General features: G+C 38.2%; 2 protein-coding genes across 5 annotated transcripts in view; both read right to left on the reverse strand.

Annotated features, from left to right (window-relative positions):
* Positions 1 to 21,439, reverse strand: part of LOC120766451 (endoplasmic reticulum aminopeptidase 2) — a 67,640-nt gene extending 46,201 nt beyond the window's left edge. For 2 of the 4 annotated variants that reach the window (XM_040091971.1, XM_040091967.1), the window contains exons 1-2: positions 21,120 to 21,439; positions 6,540 to 7,314 (exon numbers count right to left, since the gene is read on the reverse strand). In XM_040091971.1, the coding sequence (XP_039947905.1) occupies positions 6,540 to 6,693 (154 nt within the window). In that variant the 5' untranslated portion in view covers positions 6,694 to 7,314; positions 21,120 to 21,439. Of the gene's footprint in view, positions 1 to 6,539; positions 7,315 to 21,119 lie in introns of those variants that run through there. The other 2 variants (XM_040091968.1, XM_040091969.1) reach the window with 2 other exon arrangements.
* Positions 21,440 to 22,278: 839 nt separating this feature from the next.
* On the reverse strand, positions 22,279 to 24,171 carry LOC120766610 (uncharacterized protein CG4449). Its single transcript, XM_040092217.1, has 6 exons — positions 24,026 to 24,171; positions 23,453 to 23,949; positions 23,273 to 23,389; positions 22,902 to 23,217; positions 22,633 to 22,834; positions 22,279 to 22,567 (listed from the first exon to the last, which is right to left on the reverse strand). The coding sequence occupies exons 1-6, from the start codon at positions 24,072 to 24,074 to the stop codon at positions 22,474 to 22,476; spliced, it is 1,275 nt and encodes a 424-aa protein (XP_039948151.1). The 5' UTR covers positions 24,075 to 24,171; the 3' UTR covers positions 22,279 to 22,473.
* Positions 24,172 to 24,869: the final 698 nt, after the last annotated feature.

A 24,869-nucleotide genomic window follows, 5' to 3' on the forward strand; every position in this document is an offset into this window, starting at 1 on the left:
AAATGTTCATAATGATATGGCAAACCAAACTATGTATAAATCAAGTAACAGCTATAAAAAAGACCGTCTCCGAAAAAAACCAAGCTGGAGTATAAATTTTTTCACAAGTAACAGCTTTTTTGGAATGCCACTATTTTGTGAAAATTCAAAATGTTGACTAGTCCTTGGAGCATTAACTGCATTTATCTATTCCAATAATAAATAATAATGAATATTCGCAGATCTTCTTAGGTTTGCGTGTTATAGAAATTTAAGTGCACTTGTGGAATGAAATTCCGAATGTCTATGAAGCCCTGAACAGGGTATATTAAGTTTGTCACGAAGTTTGTAACACCCAGAAGGAAGCGTTGGAGACCCTGTAAAGTATATGTATATATAAATGATGAGTATGTTGAGCTGAGTCGATTTAGCCATGTCTGTTTGTCTGTCTGTCCGTTTGTCTGTCTGTCCGTTTATCTGTATGTCCGTCTGTCTGTATATATACGACCTAGTCCATCCCTTTCTCTTCAAGAAGCAGCACATTTGTCGGAACTGCCGATATTGGACCAATATAACATATACCTGCCATACAAACTGAGCGATCGGAATCAAGTTCTTGTACGGAAAACTTTCAGATTTGACGATGTATCTTCAAAAAAGTTGGCACAGGTTATTTTCTAAGGCAACAATGTAATATCGGAAGAAATTGTTCAGATCGGCTCACTATAGCATATAGCTGCCATACAAACCGAACGATCGGAATCGCATTTGACGTGGTATCTTCACGAAATTTGACATGGATTACTGCTTAAGGATCTAATCTCCGAATTCGGATTGGACTACTATAGCATATAGCTTCCATACAAACTGAACACATAATTACTAAACGAAATGCACCTGTGAAGGGTATATTAGCTTCGGTGGAGCCGAATTTAACGTTTTTTCTTGTTTCCAGTTCATTTAGATTAAACTATTTTATATATTGGTTTCACTGTTGTTGTTTTTGTTTGGCAGAACCAAAGGTCAATCGCTCAAATGTAGTATCTAATTATGTTAAAAAGCCAAAAAAAAATTTAAAAAATAGTAATATTGCCTATTTCTACACAAATACTTGCACTCTATTTGTGCAACCATCAATAAAAGTTCAATAAATCGCACACAAAACGCCGGCAGAAAAAGATTGGCAGAGATGACGCTACATTAAAAGTGTCCGTTACAAATTATATCTAGCCCAAATCTGTCACGTTTCATTTTTACAACACCACTGACAATGGTGAGCATCAATAAATGGTATGCCAACCAACTAACAAGTACAAAGCATATTTTCTACGACGAAGTGAACCAATGAAAAAGTACCCAGTAGGAAATGCATTTAAGAAAAATCATTTACCGTAATGAAGACTAACAGCTTATTTTTTTGACTTTTTCGAGGGATATCACACTTTCATAAATACTATTGTAACACGAGGTGATGGATTAACTAAAAATCCTTTGTTTTTGCATTACAAAGAAGTTGGAATTATGTGATTTGGGTCAAATATGCAACGTTTCGTTCGATAATTGGTCGCCATTTAAAGGGAATTAAAAAATACTAGTCTCATAGAAATCCTTTTCCCTGTTGGACTGGGAATGCCGATCATAAGATGCCTGCATATGAACCTTTCAACCAAGCTTGCGAAGCTCTGGCTCGTCACTACATTGTGTGTGGCCTGGCGTTACGTATATTCTCTTGAAACACACTTTCTCTCCTACTGGAAATAGCTAGCCACTTTTGGGTGATTGTTTCTGAGCGTCGGTTTACCATGATTCAAAAACTACATTTTTCGCTTGACGTTGTTGCAAATAACCAAGCTTTCGTCCCCAGCAAACATCTTCTTCATAATGAAGATTTCGATACATGAGATGCTTAGCTCCTGGGCTATTGAAACCTATTGAAACAGTGATTACGATATTGGTCAGACATGAATTCAGCGAATTCCTTCGAACCAGAACAATCTTGCGAGCTCTGGCAGTTAACGCAAGTTTTGGCAGCTGATCAGAGGCCGTGAAGATCATATGAGATACAGCCAACCCACCAATAAATTATTAGAATGTCGACTTTTAATTAACTTGTGGTGACACAAATCCAACCCTATGTAATATTTAGGAAGGACTGAATATAAACAACTGCATTCACAAGTAATATGATGTTTTTTCCCCTCGACCAACCTTCTCCTCCAATTTGTTCATTTTATCCTTGCATACCAAATTTTTTTATTTTTAGTTATTTGTCCTAAGATTAGAAATCACCGTTGATTACCTAACATTATCTGTCAGTTGCTCTAATGTGTCAGATACATACGTTTGACGGCCAATTTTCATAGAGGGTGCTTGCATAAAATCGACGTACGTTGCGCTTTCCCTTACTAATGGAGAAAACTCCTGCTCTCAAGATTTTCTTTTCATTTTGAATGGACCGAGAAAAGAAGGCGGTGCATTGCCTTCACGAATCTTCAAAGTTGCCGCCAGACTTTTGTAATATATTTTGTTAGTTCACGGAGCCGTTGATGGGTGTGTGCATGTTGGCGACGCGTCTGTGTTTGCAAATTACCCAACAATTTCGTTACCACAAATATAAATGAACCAAATGTACCTTCACCAGCTGCCAACGAGCCGCTCCCAGTGAGTAAACAAGAAAGGACAAAAAATTAAGTGGAGAACGAAATGAAGAAAGGCTGGCTTTGGCTGGCTACCAGTTGCAAATCAGGCTGCAGCCGCTTTAGGGGTGACTGGGCTATTGCAAGTGCAAACTCACTGTTGGCGGTTATCCCGCAATTGTGCTGTCCCTTCCTATGTGCTTTTAACAGCTTAACTCTGTATGACAACTTAAATATGCCGCGTTAATTCCACTAAGAATCTACCGTTCTCGCATATATGCATGTGTATGTCTGTATGGGGTCTTTCACGTGCTCTGCTGTTGCCGTTGCTTTCGCTGCTCTTGTTATTGTTGTTTTTTGTGGTTTGCTGCTGTTGTATTCATAATTAAAAATGGCGAGAAAATTGTGAATGTGTTGATGAATAAATTCAACAACAATAACAACAAAAGCAATAAGGAATGAAAGGGAACGTTTTGGACCGTTTAGCATGGAAACGTGTGGCTTACCAAGGAAAGCAGGCTCTGTCCGTAACCCGGTAGCTTATAGATAAGGGTTTGCGAATGCCAATAGAAGCAGAGAATTTGAAAATCAGTGAAGGGCTATGAAGATCTGTTAGGCAAACACAGATCCATTATGTTATGATTTGATTCTTTTTTGATAGTCTTTCAAGACTTTCTTATGAGAGCCTTCTCTAGTTTGGATCTATTTTAATATTATACTGCTGAGGTATATTGAAAAAGAAGTTTTAACTGATAACATAAAAAATCAGCTTAAAATGTATTTTTGCTTCATGAGCAACTTTCATAATGTTATCAGAAGAGATCTTGTTCAATAACTTGTTGCCATTTTGAAAATAATTTCATAATACCACTCTCATAGAATCCTTCGGTTCTATTGGCAAAAACTGAAACAGTTGATTTTTGAAGCTTTTTTTGAGGAGAGACTTTCAGAAACAAAATCATGCACCATAGACAGGAGCAGGTAGTAACACCCTTGTTAGAGGTTCGGGCTATGAGGTGGATGCATAAGAACCTCCCAACTAAGCTTCCGGCCACAATCGGTGTATGTGGCATGGATATGATTAGATGGAAAGCAGTCCGCTTCTGGTCGATAGTTTTTTTCAGATGGTCTAAATTAGGTTAGATGGCTGATCTAGAGAGATCGCACGTGGACTGCTATATATTATTCATAGTGAAGCCATAGAAAAGAAGAAATTCTATGGCAGAACTTATAAATTAGCAAAACTCTTAGTAGCCAATATAAATTCCCACCAGTTCGAAGAGATGTGTGAAGGTAAGCGCTCCCAAGTGTTTATGCCTTGATCTCCCAAACGCGGGACAGTCAAGAAGTAAGTGTTGAATTGTTTCCACCTTTTATACTTCCATACGGCTTCTGCAGATGGCTTCTCGTAAGATTCCCAGCTTTGCAGCATGGACACCCATAAGTCAATGCCTTGCTAAAACCCACAAAGAGATCACTCTCGCGTTCGACCTTTGACCGAAAGGATTTCGCGACAGCGCATGTACCGATGGTGGCCCACCGCTGGCCAAGCTTCCGCGTAGACCAACTACCATTCTACTCATAGCTGCTCAGGCACCCTTCCTTGCTAGCTCATCAGCTTTACAATTGTCTGCGTTTCTGTTGTGAACTGGCACCCATACCAGTCTTATCATAAAGGGACTCAATGCTATTGATAACGAGTTTATGTTCTCCTTGACCAACTCTGAACGCACTGTTAATGAGTTCACGGCTAATATCGCCACTCTGCTATCTGAGTGGATGGTCACTTCTGTGAAGTAGGCTGCACCCGGAGCAGTAAATCTACTGCTACCTTAACGGCTGCAAACAGGAAGTCTGAAGCTGGAGTTCAATGAGAGCTCCTCACAGGAAGCTGCTCCACCAACTTACCTTTGACCCATCCGTATAGAAGCTCACTCCGTAGAAGCTTTGACGCGGTATCTTCGTCGTTTTCCACTAAAAACAGTTGCTGTTAAACTTTTTCTGGTGTAGACATCATCCAAATAAACCCGATAAATTCAGAATAGTCATGGTCTTAAATATATTGGTAACCAACCAGTTATATTATAACTCCCAGCAAGGCATTATTTTCATACACAAATCTGCAATCATAAATTCATTTGTTCGCTGCTTTTCGTTCGTGTCTGATATGGCTTCAGGGAAAACGGTTGAAAATAAGTTAAGCGACAAATTACACGAGTGCAATTAAGCAATTGTTCCCTCTACCTATATACATACATACAGAGGTATCTTTTCATGCACACACCTACTTCTTTGCTACTTGAGGGCTTTTCCGTTTTTATTTGTGTGTCTTCATGATTCGTTGACTCTATTAACTTTGCAATTCGTTTTCCATTTCGCATTTTTGTAGTACAGAATATAGCAAGATGAAAGTAAAACCGTCAAACAGATGTAGACGTATGGTTGAACGAATTGTCTTCTAAGGAAATCGTAAAATGGTAAAGCTGCAAAATTTCAAAAATCTTTATGTTAAGGAGGAGATGGATTTAACGATATGTAGAGTTGATAGAGCCTTAAAACAGACTATTGATTGACTATTTGAAATATAGGATGGAGCTATATATAGATGTTCACGCAACTGAGGAAAGTTCTCTGAGCACTATTTATTTGGGAGTGGCCAGAAACGATTCCGGACTTCCGGTCTTAGACCAAGTATCCTCCGGGTTGCCAAAAAACATCCGTTTGGAGACCTAAAGTGAGGAGGCAAATCACTACCGAAGGTTGTGCGCTCGGTCTAGGAGCCGCCACATAAAAAAACACGCCCAAGAAAAGACACAACAGCCTCGGAAGAGAGGCACCTTTTGATATTTCCGCAAAACTGGCTGGCGTACACCGATGGCCTCAACAACCGCGCCGTTAGTTCTGCTTTCTCCAGAAAAGATAAGGCAGCGAAGCAAATCGGTCTGGTAGTGAACGAGAACAAGACAAAATGTCTCCTGTCATCAATGAAACAGTCGCCGCACTCGCTTCTTGGCTCTCAAGCCACTGTTGACAGTTATAACTTCGAAGTTGTAGATAATTTCATCTATCTTTGAACCAGCATTAACAACAACAACAACGTCAGCTTCGAAATCCAACGCAGAATAATTCTTTCCAACAGGTGCTACTTCGTACTGAGCAGGCAATTGAGAAGTAAAGTCCTCTCTCGACGAACAAAGACCACAGTCACTCATCATCAGCGTCCTGCTATGTGGTGCAGAGTCATGGATGATGACAACATCTGATTTGTTGAAGTTACGAGTTTCGACAAAAACGTTCGAAGAAAAATTTAAAATTCTTTGCGCATTCGCAACGGCGAATATCACAGTTGATGGAACGATGAGCTGAGATAACGGCTACCCTGTCTAGAATATGTCGTCCAAATGGATAAAAACACTCCAGCTCTGAGAGTATTCGACACAATACCCGCGGGGGGAAGCAGAGGAAGAGGAAGACCTCCACCCCGTTGGAAAGACCAGGTGAGGCTACACTTGGAGTCTCCAATTGGCGCCAAACAGCGAAAAAGGAAGAACGACTGGGGCGTTGGTGTAATGTCGGCTATAACCGTCTACTCCAATAAAGAAGAAGAAGACTCACGCAAAGGAAGCTTACATTTATTTCAATGATAATTGGTAATCAGAGCCGTTTTTAGTAAGTCAAGTTTTGTATAAAGTCGAATTGCGAAGTTCGAGTGTTAACCGCCCTCAGCCCCTCAATGTCTCCATAAATGTCGAAGAAAAAATGTTGCCTCCTCTAAAAAACTTCTTTTATTTAATTCTATGACCTTTTTTTCTATAGTTTGCCCTTCTCATTGCATATTGCAAACTTGGCAAATAAGCCCTCAAGCACACCCACTGAATCTCATAAATTTGCTCTAGTGTCATTAATATGTTTAAATTTACTTACCGAAAGTCACACCGTTCGTTTGCTTTTCTTTATCCTTTTCCTTTTCCTTGTCGATTTTTTCGCCACCCAACGGCTCCAGCTCGATGCCATCCATTGTGGCCACCTTGTAATCTCGTTTCGACATATTGCCGCAACAAACGCCACAACATAACATTGGTGAAATTCGCTTTTTCCCCTTCGCACTCAGGTTGACAGAAAATTAAGTAAAATTGACAGGATTTGACAAAATTTGCGGAAATTGCCGACAAACGTGCAGTCAGCCAGCCGAACAATATGGATGATGTTCGTGTACGTGTGTTACTTTGTTGTAATCGACGACTCGGTTCAAGACCAACGGATGCACCGCAAGCGGTAGACACGAATTATTGCTGTGTGTTGTTGTTGCTGAAGAGAGTTGGGGTGCAAAATGTCAATTTGAAGAGTACCGAAAGTGGTGTGGTTTCTAATAAGGCCGGTGTTTGAGGCACTAAACGAAAATCTAGTATGTACTACGTTTATGGTTTTGGCGCAGTGTCGTTCTTTTGGGGAGGAGTTTGTGTGTAAAAAGTACTACTGCTGATATTTGTTGGGGATATTGTATGGCACAGCTAAAGGTATCTAGAGTCTTTCTACATGTGTTTCTTTATCGTAAAATATTATTTGAAATGTTTGTATTTTTAATTTGTTGCTACAAAAATTTTGGTGGGGTCGTTTTCTGGATTCAACTACTTGTTTGTAAATTTTTAGTTTGTAAAATACGTTAATGTAAATTTCCTTGTAGATAGAAGCTGACGATCTGCAAAGAAGAAAACAAAACTATTTGAAGTTATTCCAAAAATTTTATAGAGCAATACGTATTTTTACTGTCTAGGGCTAAATGATGTACAGATATAGAATTTTTCATGGTATACATGTTTATTTACGAATAAAAATATAACAAATATAATAATAATTATACCTTTTTTTTGTAATTTATAATTTAAGTAACAGTTCATTCATTTCTCAACTTGCAAAAGTCTCTATGTTTAAATGGCTGCACAAGCTGGTTCAACATTGAGCACTGTCAACGTTGTTGTTCCACCGTATAACGGTATGCAACACCCATCATAATCAGCTTTGAAATTCGCGGAATTAAGGAGTGATCCATTTCGAAGTTCCCTACTTCTTAAAAAAAATACAAAGAAACTTCAAATTTGATGAGGAATGTTTTTTTTATCATTCAAAAGTATATTCTTTGCCATTTGTTTTTTAAAGATTATCCCTTACAAATGTTGGCCACGGCTACGTCCCAGATGATCCATCCGTTGGGTCCGATTTTCGATGACACATTCGAGCATTTCGACTGGTAATTGGTGAATGACACGCGGAATGTTTTGTTCCAAGGACTGGCCTGAATCGAAGCGGGATTGTTCCGCATAGATTCTAACAGTGTGATATCACACGATCTTGGTGGCCAATCAACCGGCCCAAACCGTGAAATTTTCTGCACATCGAAGTGTTTTCTCAATAAATCCTTTGATTGATGCGATTTGTGGGAAGTGACGCCATCTTGTCGAAATCAAATACTGCCGAGCTCAGGCATCAAATAGCTGGTTATCATGGTGCGATAACGGTCGTCAGTGACAGTTACGTACTCACCGCCATCATTTTTGAAGAAATATGGACCGATGATTCCACCGGCCCACAAACTACACCAAACCGTTGTATTTTCTGGATGAAATGGCAGCTCTTAAATCTTTTCAGGTTGCTGTTCGTCACAGGTGTGGTAATTTTGCTCGTTTACATACTCATTAAGCCATAAATGGACCTCATAGCTGAAAAATTTGGCTCGGAAACGTCAGATCTTCTTTGAACTTTTCAAGTGCCCATAGAGCGAAGTGATGTCACTTGGGAAAGTCAGGCGGCTTCAGTTTTTGCACAAGCTGTATTTTGTACGTTTTCAATTTAAGATCCCAACGTAAAATGCGCCAAGTAGTTCCATACGTCAGTCCGAATTACTATGAACGGCGCCGAAACGACTCGCCACATTCTTCGTGGACACTCTCAGCTACGGCTGCTACAAGTATATTTCACTGCGTATTGGACGTGGTCTATTCGATCGAATATTATCCAATAATGAATAGGCCAATCATGTTGGCCATAAATTAAGCGAAGCCCGCGAAACACATTTTTTACAAAACATTTAGCAGGGAGACGTGTGGCATACCACTGAACATTCGTAATAAAGTTGAAAATTTGTAAAATTTGTAATTTGTTCAGGCGTAAGTCTGGCCATTTGGCCTTCTCAGGGATGTCAATCGAGAGGAGCATGGTAACTTGAAAGTCACAGCAGCTTCTGGCTTTTCCTTTTACAGAGTAAGTTTCCCGAAAGAAGTCTTCTATTTCTAGTCTAGTCTCATATGTGTATCTGTGGTACCATGTTTCGTCGACGGTCACGAAATGGCGCAGAAACTTCGGATTTCGTTTCAACAGCCTCAAACATTGATATAAAGTGATCTCGTTGTTCTGCATGTTGGCCAGAGTGAGCAAATGCGGCACTAATTTCTCCGACAATTTACTCATATCCAATATTTAAAGCTGAAATCCCATCAATTCCTTGGAGATGCCTACGAAGGGGGACACTCATCGGATATAGAAATGCTCCACTCGCTAGCCGGCAGATCATGGGAAAGGACAAAGAAACGTTGTTGGCAACATACAAGGCAATCGGCCGATCGGTCATAAACTACGCTGCAGCGATATGAAGAAGCTTCACACGTGGCGATTACAGAATACTTCTTGATGCCTCCTGTTGAACATTTACATAGCGAGGCCCGCATGCTTTCAGTCAAGGAACTGAATGAACTCCTCTCCAAGCTGTTTCTGCTGAAATGTTTTCGCAGAAATCATCTCTGCAGTCATCTGTTGGTACATAAGAGAAACATAAGAGGTACATATTTCTTTGATTACGTCGATGACATCGAAGAGAACGCCAATCAGACGTCGGACGCAGCAAATTTTAGACACGCACTGACCGCCATTCATAATGAAGCCATAAACACCAACTTCATCTCAGTAAATGGTGTCTTTGGAGTCAAACCACTACCCAGCGTGCAACGAACCAACCACCAGAAGACTTGACAATCAACCCGAACCTTGTTTATAAGTGTTATGAACCGAGACATGTTCTATTTCCTTAGCTTTTTGTACTGCAGAAAATTTTCCCGAAATAAGTTCGAGGAAATATGGTTACATCGAGGCAACAATTCTGGGAACATCCAAAAACCTGATTGATCTAATTTTTTTTGTTGTGAGTGTAACGTAATAATTTAATTTCAAATTGATTTCATATAAACTTTTTTCGTGCTTTTGAGACCTACTGAAGCGCAGAAGAAGAAACTTTTTTTAATTTCTGCGAACAAAATTACTTTTTTTAGTGTGTGCACAATAAAGAATTATAAGTTGTTTACGGCTCTTTATATTCCTTATGTATTTCATTTTATTCTCTATAAGTTTGCTCAACTCATCGCCTTCAATCGACAGAATCGATGTCTCACTTTAAACTTTTAATAACTTGTCGTTCGCCAGGCTATGAGCACTCGATAACCTGCACTACTTGGGCGCAGGCAAGCACAGTGTTGGTTGTGTGTGCGCACGAAGAGGTGGATTGACAAAGTCAGCGCTACCATGCCACCCTTCACCCTTTGCAGCTTTGCTCACGAGATGGATGCGCTTTTTCGGAATTCCCATTTTGTCGACAGCTACCTGAAGCATATTTTGTGTAGGCTCCAGTTGACGATCACGCTCTTAAGGACACTGCAAACTGCGAACTGCACTACACTACACTGCCTGTTAAAAGTATTGCAACAACAATAATAACAACATCAAAACTAATATGTACCACTGACGATGGCGTTGACACAACATATCAACTCTCATCACCTACTAACAACAACTATACACTGACACAAGCGCAAACACGCACACACATCCACAGAGCACAGTTCACCGAGTCACTTCAGCTATGTGGCGGTACATCAGGAGTAGAGCGGTCGTTGAACTGCACATTTGGTTTGTGCAAACTTTTGCACTAGTGTTTGTTTAAATTTGCAATTTTTTGTGCATATAGGTGTGCGTGTGTGGATTTCCGGCACTAAGTAACCGGTGTATTGGCCGGAATTCGTACTTGCCTCCATTTTTTCAGCAGCTAAGCTTTTCGTTTTCTTGTTTTGCATTGTTCTTTTACACACGCCGAACATGTTTTCTTCTACTTCAAGTTGCTTTTATTGCTGCTCCTTTCCAGCAAATGAAACATTGTTGGTGCAACTAACCGACGAACGACATACATACGGTACATATGGCATACCATTTCAACGCTAAAAAGTCTAAAAGTTGCTTTTATTATTACTTTTTACCCAATCCAGTTGTAATATGCCACAAGTTGCAATAAAACTGCAAAAAATCGTGGTATGCACCCTAAAGTAGACGAAAAAACAAAAAATTAAAACAAAACAAAACAAACAATAACAGCGAGTAAGACCCGTGCACAATAACAAACAACGAAAAGAACATTCGTTAATAGATGATTACGCTTTGTGTGTAATAAACGCAAAGAAGGAGGTTAATGTGTTTCAGAAAATCGCCCGAAGCTGAAGCTACGGTAAGGCGGTGTGATTGTACTGTGATCTTTTAGCCACATGTTGTTTCTTATGCAAACAGGAATGTTAGTAACTAGTTACATTGCACTTACTTTCCGTTCATCTAATTTTATTCTCACTTTTGAAATTGAAAGTAAATTTTGTCTTGCAAATGAGTAGATAGCATACTGGACAATCGACTCTCCGGAATGACATGCCACTATTAAGAAAGCAAATTTAAATTTCGAAGTATTAAACATTGTTCAAAGCATATCAAAGGACGAACTGATAAGTACTTGGCCTTTGGCTGTCGGAGTCGTAGTTTGGGTTTAACCGCGAGAGGTAGCGAACAAGTCCACGGATTTGAGAAACGTAAGCAAATGGATAACGGTCGTTGATTAGACCAATCATCTCTTTATATTGCGATCGCAAAAAATTTATTTCAGGAGTCGCAATTTCATCGCTGTTGGTTTCAGGTGAGCCATAGATAATTGCTCCGAGTGCGGCTAACACGGAAGCTAAAATGACCAAAGTCCAAAATTTCATATTGATAGTTGCTCGTAGTTTTACTCAGCGAACCTGCTCCGAAGAAGGCGAAGACTTGGAGATTCTTAAGATATCCGTTCCCATGACGGTCGGGTCTAAGTAACCGGAACGGATCCGGATTTTTATTTGGCTAAGGACTGTCAACTCGGTAAAATTCTGCCTCTACAACAACAACAACATTCAAAAAGTATTTTCTATATAGACTGCCAGTTAAAACTCTTCCAGGATTCCGATTCGACGTCGAATTACGGAAAACCGATCTTATTTGACGAAAAGTTTCTCTTCCACCAAGCCAACGTATCGGCTCACAAGTTCACCGCCGCCTTCCCCAAATTATTCGGATTAGACAACGAACCGCTGTCCTATTCACGGTACTCTTCACATTTATTTGTCTGCATATACGCAAACTAGTCCCTCAGCTTTTAAGATATTGATCAGAAATTTTGCACACGTCTTTTCCTCCACAGAAGCTGTTCATTTGTCGTAACCGCCAACAGCATTTAGCTGAAATACAAACTGAACAACCAAAAATCAAGTTCTTTTATGGTAGACGCTTAAGAAAGTTCTTCCGAAAGTATTCGTTGTTAATTTTCGAAAATAACTACCTTCAAAATTTTACAACTCATATACAAATTTTAGTATGTATATGAAAGGAGAATGGACACATGTAACGTAAATTTCTACTACGCAAGTGAGAAAAGTTCCCTGAGCGCCATTCACTTGGGAGTGGCCAGCAACGATTTTTTTACATATGGCTGAAGCAGCTCACGACTTCCGGTCTTAGACCTAATATCCTCTGGGTAGCCAAAAAACATCTGTTTGAAAGTGGGCTACAGTGAAAAGGCGAAACGTTTTGCGCTGAGCTTGGGACCCGCCTCAACACTTGTCTACGTCAATATGGAAGAAGAAGATATGGATTCCTGTATACATATATATGAATATTTCTTAGGCCATAAAGAAAAGAAAACACTTAGCTTATAATGTAAGTAGAATAACAAACATCAACTTTATGGTATCCTTTACTGCTGGGTATAGGCCAACTGTCAGTCGCGCGTATGCATTCAGGTCGCAACCATTAAAAGGAATCACACTTGAAAAGAAAAAGACTTCGTTGCATATTGCAAACAGTTACCCACGTACATATCTGAATCCATCTTCCAGCACTCGCTCCCACAAACTTACTACTTGTAATACTTTATGTGTATATATACATATATTTATGTATACTTACATACATACCACATAGAGATACATATGTATGTACGTGTATATTTATTTATAGAGTAGAAAATCTATTTGCTCAGCAACTTTACTCGCCACTGTTCTTAAGTAAACCCATTTCCGTTAGGAACACTTCGATGCGTTCGAATACTCCCATTTCAAGTGGCAGCAGCATTTCTTTGTCAAGAAGTTGAAATAAAAGAAACACAATCATTTTTCTTCTGCAGAAAAGTTTCCTTGATAAATGAGAAATGCTTACAGGTGTACATCATGCTCTTAATAATATGTATGTATGTATGTGTGTAGAGTTGTTACTTGAAAGGCGCTCTTGGCGCTATTATTGCTTAGGGTTCTCCCATGCAAAAGGAAGAAAATGTCTATTTCTAAATTGCTCCATTTCGATTACATGCTTGCTTGGCACATTATTAATGTTTGTAAGGATATTTACAGCTTTGTTTTAGCTGAGATGTTTCTTTACTTAAAACGGAAAAGAACGAAGAAATATATATATATTTAAGATTTTCGAAATAATAGTATGGGTCTTTGAGAAAAAGAAACCTGTGTTCAGTATTAAATAAGATCCAAAACATAATCAGTACTACGAAGCATAAACGCAAAAAATTTACTAAAGAACTCGTCGGTCTTTCTAGGTTTTGAAATACTTTGTAAGACATCGGGCCCATATTAAAGATTAAAGAAATCTCACTGGCTCTAATAAGCTGCTGTTACTACCTAAAAGGTATTGGTCCTAGTCCACAGTCAATGATTAAATATTTTGCCATACCAACTGAGGTGAAATCTTCTCTTTCTTCCGTCTTCATCAGCTAGCGTTTTTTTAGAGGTGGATATTTTTAATTTCTTTCAGACGAACTCTATAATCTTAATCGCCTTAGCTACTCTATTAAAGACCAATACCGTTTAAATCTTCTTCTTTATTGGCGTAGACGCTTACGCTTACGATTATAGCCGAGTTAACAACAGCGCGCCAGTAGTTTCTTCTTTTCGCTACGTGGCGCCAATTAGATATTCTAAGCGAAGCCAGGTCCTTCTCAACTTGGTCCTTCCAGCGGAGTAGAGGTCTTCCTCTTCCTCTACTTCCCCCGGCGGGTACTGCGTCGTATACTTTCAGAGCTGGAGTGTTTTCGTCCACCCGGACAACATGACCTAGTCAGTGTAGCCGCTGTATTTTAATTCGCTGAACTATGTCAATGTCGTCGTAAGTCTCATACAGCTCATCGTTCCATCGAATGCGATATTCGCTGTGACCAACGCGCAAATGACCATAAATCTTTCCCAGAACTTTTCTCTCGAAAACTCAGAACGTCGATTCATCAATTCTTATCATCGTCTGAACCTCTGCACCTTATAGCAGGACCGGAATTATGAGTGACTTATAGAGTTTGGTTTTTGTTTGCTTCTCAATTGCCTACTCAGTCCGAAGTAGCACCTGTTGGCAAAAGTTATCCTGCGTTGGATTTCCAGGCTGACATTGTTAGTGGTGTTTATACTGGTTCCAAGATAGAGAGTTGAGACAGCTTTGAAATCAACGAAGAGGTGGTGTGTGTCGATTCTCCTTTTACGGGTCTTTTCCAAAATTTGGCGGCCGGCAATCCATTGGAGGATGGAGTCATGTGTAGAAGGTCACCTTTCTTATGGATTGGGCATAGCACACTTAAATTCCAATCGTTGGGCATGCTTTCGTCCGACCATATTTTACAAAGAAGCTGATGCATGCTCCTTATCAGTTCTTCGCCGCCGTGTTTGTCCTGTCCTGCCGCTTTGTTGTTCTTTAGGCGGGCAATTGCTATTCGAACTTCTTCATGGTCGGGTAATGGAACGTCTGCTCCATCGTCATCGATTGGGGAATCGGGTTCGCCTTCTCCTGGCGTTGTACTTTCACTGCCATTCAGCAGGCTGGAGAAGTGTTCCCTCCATAATTTTAGTATGCTCTGGCCATCCGTCACTAGATCACCTTTGGGGGTTCTACAAGAGCATGCTCCGGTCTTGAAATCTTCTGTTAGCTGCCACATTGTTTCGTAGAATTTTCGAACATTACCCCTGTCGGCCAGCTTGTCAAGTTTTTCATACTCACGCATTTCGGCCTCTCTTTTTTTCTATCTGCAAATGCGTCTCGCTTCCCTCTTCAACTCTTGGTATCTCGACGAGTACCGCTTAAATGCTGCATCATATTAATGTACTAAGTGAAGTCAAGGCCTTTCACTTCATTCCCATCAGCTGGTCGAATTCAGAGTTGGAGATTCTATATCACCAAGTCTCCAAAGGTCAAGGTAAAGTCTTTACCTTGACGGTTATTGGAGTGGAGAAACCTTACTTGCCTTTAGCGATCACTAATAACCATTAAGTAATTTCTGCTTTCATTGTTGAAACAAACATTTTTTGGGGACAAACCTCGAAAAGACTCTAAACATCATCCCCCTAAACAATTATACAAAGAATTCTATTAACCTGAGAGCCTCTCTTAAGCAATATCTCCATTCAACAACAAAACGGAGGAAGTTCCCCCCTATTAAATGTCTTTACTTAGATGTCTCTCGTGGTAAGCATTGATTCATTCCACTCTATCAAAATGCCATAAAGTGAACATTTCAATGAAAGAAAACAGTTTATACGAAGGCTTCTGATTCCTATGTATAAATTAAAAGCATTTTTTATTGATGTATTAATTCGCACATCGGCACAAGCTCTCATGAATAGACCTACCACGCCCACCATACGTTTGAACATATTGTTTCACCCACCAATCCATCTTCTGGATTCCATCAACATCAACTTTCCCCCACGAATATAAAACACTTTCCGCTGTGGACTTTGTGCCACGAACATATGTACGAGCATAACGAAAGTTAACTGTAAAAAATAACAAACAATGTAAACAAACAACATACATCCATACCGACTGCCGCTGGACGAACGAACAACGCGCCAGTCGCTGCAACTGGCCTTTACCGTTAGCGCCCAGTGACAACGGCAACTCCTCTAGCAGGACCCCAGGGCTGGAGTTAAAGTGCAGTCAACGCTGGTCATACCAATTTCAAAATACACGCTTACTCCATGGCGTTCCTACGAACGAATGAGCATTGATACGGTTGTTTTAATGTTGCCAAGCTCTGCAACAGCAACAGCAACACCAACACCAAGCTGCGTTCGTTGGTTGAGCCAGACATTGTAAATGGTCATTGGGGGCTCGTATATACATTCGGCTGGCATCGAAGCTGGAAAGCAGTAGTGTGTAAAGTGTTTGCGATTAATGGGCAAATGGCAAGTGGCAAATGGAGTCGAATCAGTCGCAATGCCGTTGCGTTCACGACCCTTTCGCAGTGTGGCATTTCGCCATTCCCTTCCGTTGCCTTGCATTCCCTTCCGTTGCGTCTCGTTGCCATTGTTTTGGTTTGTCTGATGTCGTTGTTGTTTGTTAGCTTGTTGTTTATGGCGTTCGGTGGCTTTTGTTTGATATTACTACTGTTGTGGTGTTTCATTCTGCAGGCATTGTTATTTTTTCATTTTATTTTCTGTTTTTTTTTTTTGGTTTTTGCTATTTTGGTCTCAGTGCACAAAGGTTGGACGCGCCAAAAATGCATTTGTTCCATGCAAATACACAAGGAGACAACGGGCAAGCAAAAGCAACAAAACGTCACGTGTTTACCGCAAACGCAATGCAGTCAACGGTTTATGTTTGACGTTTTGTTTGATTTATTTATAGTCACCATTTCGTTTTATTTATTAACTTCCGTTTTGTTTTGGCCGCATTTTGTTTACCTTCAAAATGGCATTTGTTAAACGACATCCGTGGGTAATAAAATTTGAGGAGTTTAACAAGCATACAAATAGACATATGTATGCTATGTGTACGATTGAAAGTGCAAATACTTGTATACAAGGGTGGTTCGATATAGACTTAGCCTACAAAACACAGGAAAATTTTGGAAAAGTCAACCTTTCAGTTCAATATATGTACCTCGATCCCTTAAATATGTTTTGTTGCGGTCTGACCATTTGAGCCTAATTTCTGCTCAAGTTTGGAAACAAACGGAAGTCAGACAAGTCTAACACTTCGGCGCAGAAGTTCGTACCATAATTAGATCAATTTTGTGATAGCGATTGCCAAAATTTAACTCGATGTGTTGTCATGATGGCAGAACACTTATATCTGCGCCAAATGCTGGCGTTTTGTACATCCCATCGGACCAATAATTTCACATAATAGAGTAACTGTAAACGATGTTCATAAACAAGCCTGATAGTAGATTCTTTGAAGCTGGTTTGCTGAATGTCAACTGTTTCGAATCTTCTCTGTTGTATACCAATGGATACAAGATCATCACGAAACAACGCAGAATCGCCTTCGGCCTGCGCATAAGCAATGTCGAACATTTATGTAAAATGCCCAATCGCGGCTCTCATCGCACCGATAACGAGTTCTCTTGCCTAATATTTCATGTAAGATGCACATAACTTATTCGGTCTTTTGAGTTGCCTAGTGTCTCAGCTTTCTGACGCACCTTCTGTCGGCGGTCTGTCAATACGAGATCTTAGGCTTAGTTGAGCACCTGTTAGTGACCTATTATAAAGCCACGTAAGACTAAAAATAAACTCGTTAATCCAATTTTTAACGGTCACCGTCGAAGGAGAAGAGTTTCGGTATACATCATCTTTGATTTAATTGCGAGATATCGATTCCAACAAAAACAACAGAATCTAGTATGATATTTTATTTTTACACGTCGTTAAAACAAAACTACTAGTTCGATTCGACTGAATCTATGAGAATGTAATACACGATTAGTAAATTGCTGTCGTGGGTTGCGTAGGTTACGTACACATCGGATTGGCCTCTTATCTAGTGCTAGGAAATATTTGCATACATTTTTTGGTCTCTGCAGTCAACGTGTCAAATGGGTGTACTTATTTTTAAATGGTTCTAGTAAAAGTTTGACACATTGCCGAGTACAAGGCTCGCTTAGTGGTGATGAATATGCCAACCAAATATACACATATATAATACATATATTAACTAAAATATTCTGATTTTGATAATATAGTTTGATATGAAAGTTAAATTGACACATTTTTTACTCTGGCTCTGCACAGGGTACGCGTAGTTTGTCTTTATATGTCAGGATTCGAGAACAAATTTTAATTATCGAAAACCATTTTACTGCTTTTCAAAATATTCTGCATTACGATCTATACACTTTTGCAAGCGTTTGAACCAATTGTCGAAGCACCTGATTGAGGTGTCTGCAAAACATGTCATTTGAACACTGCAACCGCCTCTTCAGGTGTTGAAAAACGTAGACCTTTTAGTTTATTTTTTACGAACGGAAATAAGACTTCTTCTTATTCGGTCCAAAGTCAGGACTATACGGAGGACGACCTATCAAATCCATGTTTTTAGTGCTCAAACATGCAGATGTTTCTGTCTGAGAGCTCGCATCGTCGTCGTGAAGAGTGATCCGTCTTCGTCTTTCTTGAAAAACAACTGGCAAACAAATGACAGTATACCACTTAGAATTTACTGTTCTGCGTTGTTAACATTTCTCTCGGCCGATCGACATGAGCCTTTTTTTCTGAGCGATTGAGAAATTATGTGTGATCAACGTGAAGACATTTTTTTACAGTAAAATTTTCATGTAATACTCGTATTGAATGTATGCTAGCCCCACTAATGCACATAGTTGTCTCACTCTCACGATAGGTCACATGACGGTCTTGTGATATCAGTTCCAATCAATAGTTTCCGGAACAACAACTGATTTTGGACGGACTTCTTGAAATTCGTCTTGGAGTGAACTATGATTTGGATTGAATTCACCATACTATCGATAAACACTGGCCCTTGATGGAGTTTCATCGTCAAAAATTTAATTAACTTCATCAATACTCTCTTGATAAGTTAATTCACGTCGAAAGTTGTGAAAAATAATCTCGCGAGAATTTTCGTTCTTTAATTAAATTTTTTTGGTCAAGAAGAATATATGTATGTATATATCAAAATTATTGTATATACTTATATTTGAGAATATTTTCCAAAAATTTTAAGCTGATCCGAAAATAATTTCGAAGGTATGAGAGTATATGTAGGAATTTTTTAACTTAATCTAATCGGCTCCCTTTAAACGAAGTTTTATCTGAACGCTGTTTCCAGAGTCGTTGAGAAAAATGTCTCGGAATCCAAAATTTTTCAAAATGAATATGTATTTTTAATGCTTTAAATTTATTTTATTTTTATTTAATTATTAAATAAAATGCGTCTTTAGAAAAACAAATTCACAAAAAAACATTTTTTCTGCTCTGCAAACTTAAAGGGTTATAGCTTTACATATGTATGTATTTGCTACTGCGCCAACACATTTAAACATTCTTAAACTGCCTAAACTGTCTTTCTAAATAAAATACATATGTACATATGTACAATATGTACTCTTTAATGATATGGCAATACAAAATATTACCAGACATTTTAACGCACATTTAATATTTTGCGGAATTCACTTCAAATTTATTTTTTGCTCCTCGTTAAATGTTTTCGCTCTCTTTAACGCAACAAATGAACGTGACGTATCTGCGGAAAATCAAGTTTCTTATATGCATTAACAGGTGTATTTGCATATATAACAATATGTATGCATATTATTTTGTACATACTTATACATATGTATATGTATGTATGTGTGTGCGTACACTCCTTTGAAAAATCACTACAAAAAGTTAATCCTCAAGCTTTTACACATTTTTATATTTATACATACTCACTTATATCTGAGCGCAGCTACATTTACGTGTGCCATGACAGCGTAGCTTATATACTTAGTTAATACATGTATGTATGTATGCATAACGTTTACAAGTGAAGGCGACAATTTATGCGCTTGTATGAGTGTTTACAAATCACATCCTGGCATCATAAGCACATGCCAAACTTATATTCATGCGTAAAAATAAAAATACATATCTACGTATGTATATACATATATTTACATATACATATACATATGTACAACCATATGCTCAGAGAGTTTAATATGACAAGAGTATCAACGTTAAGTTCTTGAAAATCGTGTTGGTATTTCCAAACAACACTTGTAAACATACATTTATGCACATATATGTATATCAACATATATAGATACTTAGCTGTGAATATATAGTATGCATGACTTAATGAATATTAGTAGTCAGTGGCTTTTATACGAATTTACCAAAGCTATTGTATACATTTCGGCGTTAGATTGTGTAGCAAACCTGTACTTAAACACACACACACATATATATATGTATATATATATAAATGCATTTGCGAACTGCGTAATTTATACCGTTGCTAGCACAATTAGCTTTTGTATTTGAGTAATTGTGTAGTTTGCAAAATGTTGAAGGATTCTATTTCCTCAAAAAATATTTTATATTTTATTTACTTACGCAAGTATATACAAACTTAACAATGTAACAAAGTCACAATAGCAAAACTTCTAAAAACAAATTTTAAAGCCATTTGCTGCCATTAAATATATTTAATTTTTACACTTCACTTATACTTTCAATAATTTAATATGCGCTTCTATAAATTACAGCAAAATGCAGAACTAATTATTATCAAATTAATCAATAAACTGTCTTTACAACAAAACAAGCAAAAACATTAACTTCAGTTGCAACGAAGCCATAATACCCTACACAAATACATATGCTTCCTTACAACCACTTGATTTTGAGCGTTCAGTTTGTATGACAGCTACGTGCTACAGTGGTCCGATCTGAACAATTTCTGCGTAGATTATAGAGTTACCTTGGACAATCATCTGTACCAAATTTTGTAAAGATATATTCTCAAGTAAAAAAGTTTTCCATACAAGAACTTGATTTTGAACGGTCTGTTTGTGTGGCAGCTATAAGCTATAGCGGTCCGATATCGGCGTTATCGACAAATAATCAAGTTCTGGGAGAAAAAAGAACGTGCGAAAAGTATCAGATTGATATCTCATAAATTGAGGGACTAATTCGCTAAAATATAGAGATGGATGTAATTAAATCGACTCAGCTCATCACACTGATCATTTATTTATGCTACATAGTATATACTTTAGCGGGTCTTCAATGTATACTTTTGGGTATCAGAAATTTTGTGGCAAACCAAATACATACTATAAAGCTTAGGTTATAAATAAATTTAATTTCTTGATTTTAATCTCATATTTACCTAAAATTCTCTACAGCATTAAATATCACCTTTTAATATGCAAAGTTCGCTTAATTTGCTGGATCACTTTATTTTCGAAAAATACGATATGTTGTTGCACTTATTCCCTGCTGTTTGTTGGTCAAGAAGTCCCTTAACAATTACACACAATTTCGTGCAAAATATCAATAAATATTAGCTTGCATTAAAGCGTCTGTATTGCGTCTTTGCCACTTTAACAACACACACCTTCGACCACATACAACACGCAAACAAAAAATATATGGGTGTATATATGCGGGTATATAATATATGAAAGACTTTTGCTTTTATGCTTTAACAAGAAATGTTTTGTTTTCAATATTTTATTTGTCGATTATTATTATTCTTGCACTTAACACACATGTGATTTTGGCGTAAACACAATAAAATTGTTAAATATTTTTTGTCGCGTTAATGCAGTGGAAAGCGTAAATTTAAATTGTGAAAAAAAATTAGAATTTTTGTGCGATTGCTAAATATTTGCCTGTAGATTTATGTTGTATATTTGAACAAAACAGAGAACACAGCCATTTGCCACAAAGGACTTGCTCTTTCTGAACAGACCGAATGCGAAGCTCCTGTGCGCGAATTCGAGGCATTTCGAATCTGCAAAGTTTTAAAACTTTCGTCTTCGCTTCCGCTCTGCAAAGGTGAGATGCGCGAGCGAAAGCGCTTTAAGGTGTTAGGCTGCGAGGAGGCTGAACTCTTTTCGGGGGTGGCAAAAACGATGGTACTTGCGCGGTTCGTTGTAGTTGTGTGCACAGTGCTGTTTCGTATGCTCTCCTGTCAATGCAACCGCTTTCCACCCTCATTGAGATTTGCGCTCAGTTGCTGTATGATTTTGTGTTAGTTGCAGATATTTGTTAAATGTGCTCAGGAATTTAATTGTTCATACTTTTCCTTCTCCCATCAAGTGCTGTTGTTGTGTATTCCATTTTCCAGTAGCGTTTTGCTGACAGCACAGTTGTTGTACAACAAAATATTGTACGCAGCTAAATATCAGAGGAACTGCAGTTTAAAGACGACTTTCATTATCAAAAGTAATTATATTTAAATGCATACAAATAATATTCAATTGCTTACTATATATATGTATATGCATAAATTAAACAAAATTAAATATATTTGTTTTGGCTGATAACATGTTAAAATTTCAAATTTGTACAACAAATCATAATTTTATACATACGGGAGATTTATACAACATCCTTATATTAGAAATAAAAAATAAAAATCTGGCACTTACTTCTCAAACTTAAAAAAAACAACAATTTCGACATAACCTCCCAAACATATAAAAATTAATATAAATTGTAGCATATAATATATAGCCTTATTTTTTCTTTACACGCAAATCAATCGCCTCACCGCCTTCGAATTCGAAATCTTCAGGTGTCTCATTGAAGCCTAAGTGATCACCGTTGAAGCTAAAAATACAAATTGGATTTTTGCAATGAATATGAAATCGTTATAAATAACACACAATGCATACCTTAGAACAAGCTCCTCGGCCGATTTTTTTAATTCTTCGGCACATTTAATGTATAAGATTTTCAGTTTATCGGTTTTACCAAGTTCTACTTGTAATGGTTTCCTTGGCCACAAATCCGACTGAATTTTCAGCGTAATTATATTGGCATCACGCTTTTTTCTCAAATCACCGCCATCAAAGTGATGGGTCAATGCACGACCTCCTGTCATGCAAAAATTGTGAACACTCGTTGATATGATATTAAATAATATTCGTATGGGTACACTTACTGATAAATTCATAAACTTTATAATTAATACTGGCAGGCGTATCACTGGCTGATAAAATGCGATTATCAATATTGAAAACTAGGTTGTCGATGGGTGTATCTTCGCGTTCTGCTATTTTACTAAATATATCTTGAAATTTTTGATACTTCCGTAGCTTGAAAATTTCCGGTGCTCCACCATCCCACTTTATTTTTACCGACACCTCTGGATTATCTTCATCAAAGGAACATTCTAACGCTGCTAGTACAGATGTATTAGGCGTTTCGACGCTAGTGACTTCAACGCCATCATCTTCACCATCTGAGTCAACTGCAATCTATTATGTTTAATGAAGTGAAAAAATTACTAACATTTATTTAAAAACAACTTACAACGCCTTCAATGCGCGGTAATGGGCTCGACACCAAATCCACGTAGTCTACATTTGTGGAGCGTGCAGCGATTTCTGCAAAGTAATTCCGACGTGCGCGCATCACACTACGTCTAGTCTGCAGAAAAAAATTAAATATTTGATCTGTAAATAGAACTTAATTTCAGAAAGAAGCACACACCTGTCCTCTCATCAATGTACTTATTACACCAAGTGATTCTGGCAAGGACATCGTATTGCTCGATTCTACAATATCGGGTTCATTTACCCCACCTCGGCTGCGTCCGCGGCGACCATTTCTTGCTCTTCTCGGGGCGCTAACTGTTGTGGATGCTGTGACCGTTGAACTTGGTGTTTGCGGGGCTGCGGCAGTTTTACTTCGCGTTCTACGACTATTGGCAACAGGAGCAGGATCAGCTGGTTGTGTGGATTGGTTATTAGTCACATGTTGAAGTGCTTCTTCGATAGGCGGCGCTTGAGACTTTTTTGTCTTTTTAGCAGCAGTTATTGAAGTGGGTGGCTCCACTTTTTTCAACGGAAGCGGCGTTGTCTTTTCATCACGTCCTTTTCGTTTGCGTTGCAAAGACGGTGGCAGAAAATCTTCCTCATCTGAACTGTCGTTACTTAAAGTATTCACTGTATTAGATTTAAGAGTTTCGAGAAATTTGGCTTTTTCATCTACAAAAAAAAATAAATGAAATTTAAATTTTTTGCAAAAAGGCGCTTCCAACCATATAATGTCGCATATGGTTACCATTATCATTGCCGTACAAATCAGCAAATACGTCATATTCCTGTGACATAATTTATTTAGCAAATTATTTCAATATTTAACTTTAGTTTTATAACGATGTGAAACAGATAAATGCAATTTATGAAGCGCCAATTTGTCATTTGGTTTATGGATGTGATAAACAAACTCAGCTAAACAGCGATTATTAGGTAAAATTATCGATAACCAATAGTACTGTAGCCAGAAGAAACTTTAATTTTTTATATATGTACTTAATGGATTATTGTAGAAATGTTAGATTTACGAAGATCATTCGGCTTCAGTTCTTGCACGAGCTGTATTTTATACGGTTTTACACCAAGATCTTTGCGTAAAATCTTCCATGTGGTCGAATAACACAAACCTAATTGCTGCGAACGGCGACGAATCGACATTTCACGGTCTTCAGCCACACTCTCAGAAACAGACGCAATATTCTCTTCTGTACGCACTGTACGCATTCGTGTGGTTGGTTTAATGTCCAATAAAGTAAACTGGAGTGCGAAACTTGGTCACAATCGCATTAATTGTTTGCTCACTTGGTCGATTATGTAGACCATAAATCGGACGTAAAGCGCGAAACACATTTCGAACCGAACACTGATTTTGGTAATAAAATTCAATGATTTGCAAAAGCGTTGCTCGTTAGTAAGTCTATTCATGATGAAATGTCAAAGCATACTGAGCATCTTTCTCTTTGACACCATGTCTGAAATCCCACGTGATCTGTCAAATACTAATGCATGAAAATCCTAACCTCAAAAAAATCACCCGATAGATTTCAGATTTTATTACTCACATGATATTAACCGTGCGATTCTGTAAC

Source organism: Bactrocera tryoni, chromosome 1 (genome assembly GCF_016617805.1).
Source record: "Bactrocera tryoni isolate S06 chromosome 1, CSIRO_BtryS06_freeze2, whole genome shotgun sequence".
Classification (NCBI taxonomy): Eukaryota; Metazoa; Arthropoda; class Insecta; order Diptera; family Tephritidae; genus Bactrocera; species Bactrocera tryoni.